Source organism: Egretta garzetta, unplaced genomic scaffold, assembly GCF_000687185.1.
Source record: "Egretta garzetta isolate BGI_Z169 unplaced genomic scaffold, ASM68718v1 scaffold369, whole genome shotgun sequence".
Classification (NCBI taxonomy): Eukaryota; Metazoa; Chordata; class Aves; order Pelecaniformes; family Ardeidae; genus Egretta; species Egretta garzetta.
The window spans coordinates 2,228,893-2,238,923 of record NW_009260837.1 but is presented as its reverse complement, the minus strand read 5'-3'; the positions used below and the strand labels follow the sequence as shown (position 1 = coordinate 2,238,923).

General features: G+C 41.1%; 1 protein-coding gene across 1 annotated transcript in view; it reads left to right on the top strand.

The window, feature by feature from the left end:
* Positions 1–7,894, top strand: part of NRP1 (neuropilin 1) — an 82,983-nt gene extending 75,089 nt beyond the window's left edge. The window contains exons 13-17 of the mRNA XM_035902433.1: positions 1–120; positions 3,518–3,792; positions 4,294–4,387; positions 5,985–6,044; positions 7,279–7,894. Coding sequence (XP_035758326.1) covers positions 1–120; positions 3,518–3,792; positions 4,294–4,387; positions 5,985–6,044; positions 7,279–7,565 — 836 coding nt within the window. The 3' untranslated portion in view covers positions 7,566–7,894. The remainder of the gene's footprint in view (positions 121–3,517; positions 3,793–4,293; positions 4,388–5,984; positions 6,045–7,278) is intronic.
* The last annotated feature ends 2,137 nt before the right edge of the window (positions 7,895–10,031 follow it).

Genomic DNA, 10,031 nt, shown 5'->3' with positions numbered 1-10,031 from the left:
TCAACTGTGCCTTTGGCTGGGGATCCCAAAAGACTTTGTGCCACTGGGAGCACGACAACCAAGTGGATTTAAAGTGGGCAATCCTGACCAGCAAGACTGGGCCGATTCAAGACCACACAGGTAATCATGAGTTCATGATTTAGCCATTTTACATGGGAAGAGGTTTAATAGCAACATGCCTTCCAAAACCAGAGGAGAATGAATTACACCTAAAATATATAGAGTCTCAAAGATGATTTTCTAGGCAACCTAACCCGTTATATGTAGTCACAACTGACCACAATTGTGCTTTCTGTTGGGGAATAAAGATCGTTTATTGTCAGCAACTGAAGATATTCCTTCCTCCTGACTTGCCTGTGGAAAACCACCATCTAGGGTAGAAAAAAAACTGAATGACCAAATATTCTGCAGATATCACTTACCAAGTGATACAGTCATAAACAAACTTCACTACGGGGGCTGCCCACCACAGCAAGGTGTTGTAAGTGAAACTTCACGGATGGATGTATTTCCATGCCCTCCTCCTCTCCAGCAGGAGGTGGAGGTTATAGCCATCCCTTCACTCACACACAGTTTTTCCAGAAATATCACCCTGGGAAATTGATTGGTTGGTTTCGTAGAATCTAATCCATGGCTCTGCATAATTAGGCAATAAATATGCTGCTGGCTAGTGGCGAAGGGAAGGCGCTGCGTGACCTGCACAGCCTCTCACTTTAGTGTTCTCTCTTGCATACGTGCAGATTAATCAAATGTGTTGAGATGAATCCCCTTCCCACTTCTGCAACCCTTTGCCTAATGAGAATGACAAGGAAATTAGACAAAATTGGACTTTTTACATTCTGAGACGCTTTCAATTGAATCTTAAGACAAGTACAGTAGTTTCAGGGAAAAAAAAAACTTATAATACTTTGACTATAAATGGCATTGTACAAATAAATGGCATCAAATTAACTAAATGCAGTTAGCTGAAGTGAAGGCTGTAATGGTGGAAAAATTGATGTAAAGTGAAATGGCTCAGTAGGATCTGACATTGAAAGGAGGTTAAAAGCTATGTTAGCCAGAGACTGACAAAATCTAAAAGGCATGCATAAGTAAAGCTCTAATTAAGACAATGAAGACAGAGTTCCTGACCCAGCACTGCGATAATATTCTGGAAATGAGAGCTATCTGCACTTTGCCACCAAGGATTATAGAGAGACTGAACCTGTCTTCAATCAAGAGATGAAGAAATAATATTCTTCAAATGAGATTTTGTTGTTTCTGCTGGGCCCTGCTAGTGCAGAAGACTTATTTGTTCCGTTAGCTGTATCTCCAGTAAGTCTTACAGGCAGCCCCTTTTGCTCTTTACTGCACCGCACTAACTTTCGATATTTGCCAAAATTTTCCTTCAACTCTAAGGGCACCTTCACCTGCCAGGTTTGCTATTCGCCTGCCAGCAGGTACAGAATGAGTGGGGTGGGTGTGAAAGGAGACCTCAGGCAGTCTGAATGGCATTGCCATCCCAAACAAGCGCCTCAGCATCACCACTACACAGCAAGGCCACCCTATATATTGGGAGAACCACAATGAGCGATTCCCAGGCGTATCTTGTTCTCAGCTGCACTTCTATAAAGCTAAGAAACTCCACAGAAGTGATCTTCAACAGCAATTGCTTTAAGACAGCAGGATATGCTATATGTCACTTCAAATTATACATGTTATGATTAAGTCTGGCCAGAGTTAGGTCTTCCAACTGAGACAGCCATCCTAATGCTGTGATTATTTTTCTTCTTTCCTCCCTTCGGATTTCCCTATCACCATTCTTTGATGAGATTTGCACATGTTGTGCTGCCCTCTGCACAGAAGCAAAGTTGGAAAGAACATACAGGCACGAGCACTGCTGCTGAAGGAGCTGGACAAGATGTTGCTTCAGTAAGACAGAAAAAAGGGGAAAAAAAAAGAAGCCTAAATTTTTTGGCAATTTAATATCATCTTCCCTCAAAAAATTCTTCCGAAGACCAGATACTTCCACATGCATATTGGCCAGGATACTTCTGACTGCCCACAGAAAAATCTAAATAAAACATCCTTGTCTCCTGTTAGAAGAAATATTTCCCGTTCTCATTTATTAAGCCCACTCCTTTCAGCCACTGGGTTTAACCCACTCCTGTCTGTTGGTGATTCACTTTTTACTACCCTGTCCTTCTTAATACTTCCCAGAGTGACAGTGCTCATCTTCCCTTCTTCGTTGGTGCAGGACTATACCATTACAAGCCAGCAATTCTCAGTTATATGTTATTTCAAATTAAATACAAGAATATCATGTATAAGCAAAGACCAGTGCTGATAAAACATCACCCTCCCAAAGCATCTTATTTCTCCTCTTTTTTACTTTTGTTTAAGCATTGGTATAAACAGAGAGAGAGAGAGAGAGAGAGACTTATTTCAGCATTTGAGAAGTAGTATTTCTTGTTATTACTTTTCTCCTTCCTACTTTCAAAATAACTTTATACCAATGCCGGTAAATGCTGTCTCCATCCCTTTGTGCAAGTGCATTACATATGCAAACTATTCTTACATACACCAGGATGAACTTCATATTTTTCCACCATAATTCTCTGCAAAGAAGCTGTTCAAAAGCTGACTGGAATGGATGCCTCGCTGGTGTAAATCAGAAGCACTTCCCTGTAGTCAGTATCTTACTTAGCAATTTTCTGTTACCAAACTAATCACACTCCCACATGCTTCTCTCCCAGTGTGATTAAGCAAGTAATTTTCCAAGTTAAGGGTATTAGGTATTCAGATTTCAATGTGTATAGATCCATTATGCTCTTTAGAAAATACCAGCCATAATCTCACTCCTTCAGGAAGCAGCTCACAAATATGATATTGCCAAATAATATCATTTTCCCAATGTGTTCTTGCCAAAATCAAGGGAATAGCTCTGGCACCGTTTGTGACAATGCTCAGCCTCTATTTGGGAGCACTGTTTAGGTCTCAGTTCCTGATCTCTGGCCATGGCTGTTCAAAGCTAGTTTACCCTCCAGTGTTCTTCCCATTCTAATCTTGCTCTCTTGAGCACAGATTACTTTAAACAGAGATTAAAAATAGCTCTTTGCACAATTAGAGTAGGCCCCAAGGGATTTCTGTCTAGCCCGCTGAACTAGGGCTGGCTCTCTTCAGGAGGTGCACGCTGACTAGTGGAACATACGCTGTCACACCAAACATGCTTTTGCCTCCTTCCCTGAGCAAAAGAAAATGCCTCGTGTGTGCCATGTAGTGAACATCTTGTTACGGTGCACTCTCACAAAGCATCCCAACGAACAGCAAAGGAGACTGCCAGAAGGAATGAACTCTCCTTAGCACACATCAGCTTTCCCAGAGCTCCCAAGCCAATGCCCTCTGACTCTCTTGGTTGTGAGGCTTGACCTGTCAGCATGGAAAGAAGGCAAAATGGTCGGGGGGTGGTTGGGGCTTCTTAGGTAAACAAAGAATATGAAAGCTGGTGGCTCTTCCTAATGCAGTCCTTCTGTCACAGTAGGAGATGGCAATTTCATTTACTCACAAGCTGACGAAAGCCAGAAAGGGAAAGTTGCCCGGCTGCTGAGCCCCATGATTTACTCGCAGAACTCTGCCCACTGCATGACTTTCTGGTACCACATGTCCGGCGCACACGTCGGCACCCTGAAGATCAAACTGCGGTACCAAAAGCCGGATGAATACGATCAGGTGCTGTGGACCCTGAGCGGGCACCAGGCAAACTGCTGGAAGGAAGGACGTGTTCTTCTTCACAAGTCTGTGAAGCACTATCAGGTGAGCTTGGCCACTCCTCGCTGAACTAACAGACCCAAGGCCAGTAAGACCTTGCTGGTCATGTTTGCTAAACCATAGCAGAAAATGTCACTGTAGGATTTATGTAGAGAGTATTCCACCTACAGATGAGGTGTTGTTGCTGTGACAGTAATAATAGTGGTGCATTTCATGGTATCTCAGATGACAACAATACAAGCAATTTGTTATCAAAGGCCAAATAAATAGTTTAAAAATCATTTCTCATGTCACAAAACTGCATCCTTGCCACAGTTTTGCTGCTGGTGGAGAAGTCTTCAATGAAGTGATGACATTCTATAAATTCACTTCTGCATGCATAAGTTCATAAAGGCATGCAGTGCAGATTGGCAGGCCACAATCAAGTACATGTAGATGTGGCATCATGACAAGTGAAGATGTGTGTTAACAACTAATTAAGATATCCTGAATGCTGCAATTGTGTGTTAACAGGAAAACAATGTGAACATTATCTTATTTTGCCAGGTGGTTATTGAGGGAGAAATTGGAAAAGGAACTGGAGGAATTGCTGTGGATGATATTAAAATTGACAATCACGTAGCACAAGAGGATTGCCGAAGTAAGTATGAATAGCAAGAACATAAAGAAATCTCATCCAAAACATTATTTATTTTGTTTTGATAGCTTTTTTTTTTTTCCTGTGAGAAAGGGACAGATAATTATTGACTCTATAGGACGTTTTGCACTGAAAATATCCTGATCTGGCCCGTAGCTTTATTCACAGTAAGTGCCACTGTTATCACCCCACTACCACAGCAGCTGCAGCCTTTTGGATCAGAACTGGCATCCTACTGACATGGGTCACAGCATGTTCACATCCTCACATCTCTCCCTGTATTTCATATCACTGTCCTCTTTAAATTTCTCTGCTTTTCCTGATGTTCTTCCCTGTTCTAACTAATGCTCAAAATCCAATTTTATTTCTTCACCCTTTTTAGATCACTTACTGCCAAGCCTACTTTAATTCTTCCCTAGTTTTTTTAAAGGACCGTATTAAACCCTTACAGGATGCGCAGACAGGGTGAAACGGCCCCTGCTCTATCCTCTGCTGTTCTGTAATTCTGAGTTTGCTGTGACTTGTTTGCTGTGGGACACGAAGTAATGTTAGAGCACGGCCTTTTCCACATCTGAGCCAAGCTATTCCTGAGATGTTATTTGAGTCCTTTTATTTCTGGCCAGTCTTGAGTTATTCCAGTCACTGCTGATCATATGTGCATTGCATACGGCAGGTAATTTGGCAGCAGCAACCCCAGATGAACACAAGCAGCTGAACCCTTGTCCTTCATGATGGAGATGAAGCAATGACTTTTATGTAGGAGAGGGAATAGAACTGCGAACCCTCAGCATTAGAAACGTAAACGTATGCCATGTGAGTTGGCAACACAACTGAGAGCAGTAATAGAGGGTGTCCCTCAGCTTTTGTAGCTAATAGCCTTTTGAGGGTAACGTGACAGACTTCAGCTACATGGTAATTTCACTGCAGGACGAGAAAACTGTACAATCTCTTTTTATCACACAGTCCATCTCCTGGGGTTCTTCATATGCCACCAGAGGGGCAGTGACCAGGAAAGAGAGGCAGGATGCTCTGCTTGGTCCTCCTGCAGTGTCCTCAGTGCCAAGAAGGGTGCTGGGTCCACAGTGATGGTATTTACCTGATTCCAAATGGGAGAAGAAAGTAACTTCTTTCCTACCTCCACACATCTCTGTTGTTCAAACCAAATGCCGAGCAAAGATTTTGGCCCGTGGGAACTAAAGCCAAAAGCCTTGTCTGAAACCCAAACACAAGTGGTCTTGCTGGAGTCAGTGAAACTATTCTTGTGATTAACTATGCCTATGCTGATGAAGTGTTATGGAATTGGGCTCCAAAATTGTAAATACAATGAATGAGATGCTAATTCATCACACTGATTTCTCTTTCCCAGACATGGAAAACCCCTGCTGACAACTAAAACTGTGCCAAGACCGGGCAGAGAGGAGTTTTTAAATCTTTCTTTTTTCTCCATTAATTTTCAGAGCCCATCATAATGAACAGTTCTGTCAAGCTGACATAATGATGCTCTGACACAGGAAAATCTGCTATACCATTATTGCCAGCATGATAGTCAATCAGTGTTTGTAACCCTAATAATCAATGTCAATTCTCTTTGCTTCATTAGAATCAACTGATGTGGAGAATGAAATAGATGAAGAAGAAGACACAGAAAGTAATCAAACAGGTAAAAATTGTGTTATTGTTAAAAGAGAATTAATTTTAAAGCATGTTTTCATGTGAAATTGTATATTGTATTTATTTATTTATAGATTAATTCTCTAACTGCATGTTGTATTAAGGTTTTTTATTTATCTAGATCAGATGTTAAGAAGGCTTATGTTTATTTGGAAGGTGGAATAGTTTTATTCTTCTCTGTCATATAGTCTTATGGACTTTGAATTATTTATACCTGTATCAAACCCTTCAAACTTTATATACATAATTTGTTACATCATATACATATATACACATGCACACTATAGCTCCTTAGTATTTTGTTATCGGCAAGGCTTGTCCACAGCTAAAGGAACAGCTATAATTATATCTTACAATTTATGACTCACGCAGTGTCTAGGTAATTAGGCTCAAGACTCTTCAGGCTAATTGTTTCTCAGACCTGGCTGAAAATGTCACTTTATGACCAGTCTACCAAAGCATTATCATTTTCAATGATGATAGCTGTAAATGGATCATTAAATGGATCATAATTGTCATATTGTCCCAATAATAAAATATCCTTGCATTTTTCAGGCAATGAGCTTAATTTTTTTGTTACAGTCAACAGGATTGCTGTCATTGATTTCAGTGAAAGCAGCGTTTGTCCAAAAAGACTTTTTGGCTTTTCCTGCAACAATTAGCAGGGTTTGCAAGCTTAATGGATCTCTTTCATAAACCAAAAGGGGTGAGGGAAAACGTTATGATACTCGATGAATATTTCACACAAGGGGGCAGAGTGCTCTTCTGTGTCAGTTCTGTCGCTATTTCCATTTCAAGGTCAGTGAAGTGGAGATGGATGCAAACCGGCTGCAGATTCCAGACCGATGTCTGAGGCTGTAAACATTCACACTGAGCTGAACAAGATTTAATTAATATTTTTGAGCTAAATACTGCAAACTGGCAGAATATAATCAAAAAGTCTGGTTATTCATTCCCAAGACTCCCACTTAATCCACGGCAGAATCAGACCCCTGCTAACCTGCAGCAGATTCAGGGATTGGAGAACAGTATGGAAAAAATCAACAACTCTTTGGGCTGCATTATAGTTTCCAGCTATTTATGACTACTTCCAAGAAGCTGGGTTTTCAAATTTTGTAGCAGTTTATGCCAGAAACTTGATGTCCTTTCTCCACATTTCCAACTCATCAAAGTTCTACCTAGAATCGGTTCTGAACATTTTGCAATTCTTTCCTCCATTTCAGGGTTTACGCCTCCATACCATACAGGTGAGGACTACGATGATATCTCCAGGAAACCAGGCAATGTCCTGAAGACCCTAGATCCAATCCTTATTACCATTATAGCCATGAGTGCACTTGGGGTGCTTTTAGGAGCCATCTGTGGAGTTGTCCTCTACTGTGCCTGTTGGCACAATGGGATGTCAGAGAGGAACTTGTCTGCACTGGAGAACTACAATTTTGAACTGGTCGATGGTGTAAAACTGAAAAAAGATAAACTAAACACACAGAATTCATACTCGGAAGCATGAAGGTGTAAAGCGACTGGAGAAGTTTCAGAGAATCGGGATGGAAGGACATAGCTCGGTCATGCTGGGGAACTGTTGATCTTCTTTTACTGTACAGGCTGAAAAGTGCATTGATGACACTGAGCCAAGCTTTTCTCAGGAGCTTCAATGAGTGTGTAACCAACAAACATGGACAACAATCTGTGTTAACAATCTGAATCATGTACAGTCTGCTTTTTCTGTTGGTTTTATTTGAAATAATCGAATGCTGGTGTTGAGACCAAGTATGATTGACTTATAGTTCATTTTGTCTTTCTTTCTCTCCCTCTTTTTTGTTTTCCGTTAATGGATAATTTTGGTTTTACTGTGCAAAATCCAAGATGCTGTCACAAAATGTGTTCAGTGGGGTCCTTTGGATGGACATGCTGTCTGTAGCTCAGTGCCCAGAAAATATTGGAGTAACAGCAATTTAGTGGACTCCTGCACCTGTATTTGTGTATAATTGCTCGTGTTGTGCATAGGCAAAGAAGGGTTAGGATGTTTTTGAAAGTACTGCTGCATCAGTACCGATATAGTGTGTCAGCTCTGTTTACGAAGCAATACAGTCAAATTTTATTGATGTTTTTCAGTGTTGTACTAAATTTTGTGCTTGTGAACTCCATAAAAGAGTATGTGCCATCATCAGACACAACTGGTAACCGAGTGTACTGCCTAAAAACTAAACAAAAAAGTCCTTGGCACTGGCTAGTGTATGTCCTCTCAAGTGCCTTTTTGTTTGTACTGCTTCTCATTGTGTTAACGTTAACTATGGCTCTGCTTCTCTGCCGTTATGCCCTTGTCTTTAATCATACTCCGATGGCTCACTGACTAAAAGAAAAGTATATTTTAGTGTGAGAAAGTAGCCTCAGCAAGGCAAGGGCTAATCAGATTTGACAACCTGGCTTGATTGTTCTGCTTTCTGTATTTCAACCTCATGTCTCTTGACCCTTTTGTATAAAGCTGCAATATCCCCTTTTATTGTTCTTTCATATAGAATGTATTTTCAAATGTAAAATCTCTCTCTCCCTTTCTCTTCTCTTCCTCTCTCTCTTCCTCTCTCTGAGTAGTTTGCATAAGCATTTGCCATTGCCAAGGAAAGAAAACTGCAGCTTTAACTTGCTGGTAATGGCAAAGGATTTTATTAGAGTTTGTGTTAAAAAATAAGGGAAAATTCCTAACTTTACCCTCCAAAGTCGAACTTTGGGTTTCTTCTTAACAGCATAAAGTGACAGTATCTTTTTTCCTGAAGTCATGAAACATGTCTTTTACCCTGAACAGCTTGCCTGTTAATTACCCTAGGGAAAATGATTCGCTTACTGAAAAGATTGCCTTTAAAATGAGAAACTTTCCTCCTCCTGCCCCTACCTGAACCCAGAGTTCTGTTCTCCCAGTAAACGTGTATTTTCATGCTAATCAATGCTAATTGGGAGAATGATGGGTACTGAGGACAGAATAAAATCCCACGGTGTATGTAGGGTATGTTCTTACCATCCTGTTTTATCCAATTGCCATTTCATACCAGGAGGTTTCTGTTTGACCAGAAGTGCAGATCGTGACAGGTTCAGTCAGCTGAGTAGCGTAAGCTGTCAGAAAAATGTGTTTGACAATTACATGGCAATTTTTTTATCTTTTAGGACAAATATTATTGGACAAATAATGTTCAACAGCCTATGCAGCTGGTCCAACAGGGTAGAAAGAAACAAGATTTTGTGGCCCTCGGGGGTCCATAGGAGGAGGCGAGGGACCAGAGGGATCATTCCCCTCCTGCAGGTGTGAGGGGAGCCCCTGGGTTTTCTGCGGTGACCTGCACACAGCACAGCCATAACAGTGGAAGAAGGCAGCTTTAACCTTCCCTTGGGTACCTACCGACCGGCAGGTAAAACCAGTGCAGACGTGGGGAATGGAATGTCCTGCAAAGTGCTGAACTCATGTTTGTCTTCACCGATTTCCCCAAGCAGAGTCAGGGACTGTGACTTTCTGAGTTAGTTTTTTCCAAAATAGCTTTTGTAGTAGAGCAATGAAGTACCCTGTGCAGGATTAGGACTAAAGAAGGGCTAATTCAGCCTTGAATTACTAGAGCAACAGAATCCATCCCTATTTATCAATTAAATGTTTTGAAGCATATCATTTCACCAATACAAACCATAAAACAGATAAACCTGTAGAAAACCCACCAGTAAGCTAGAAACTGAAGAAAAGGGAGGGGGACTGGAGGTAAAAATATGAGTCTGGAAATTGAAAATATTTTGAAGGAAGACCCAATAGAAACAAAAACGGACAGTTGCTACTTCAAAAGAGTTCTAGAGTCAGAGACAACAGTGAATATTCAAACACCCATTTAGATGCCTAAACTGGAAGAGTTACCTCCGTGGGCTCTATACCCTGGGTCCTCCCGAAGGTAAGACAGAGCACCTAAGGCCTGAAAGGTAGGCCTAAAAGTTAGGCCATGAA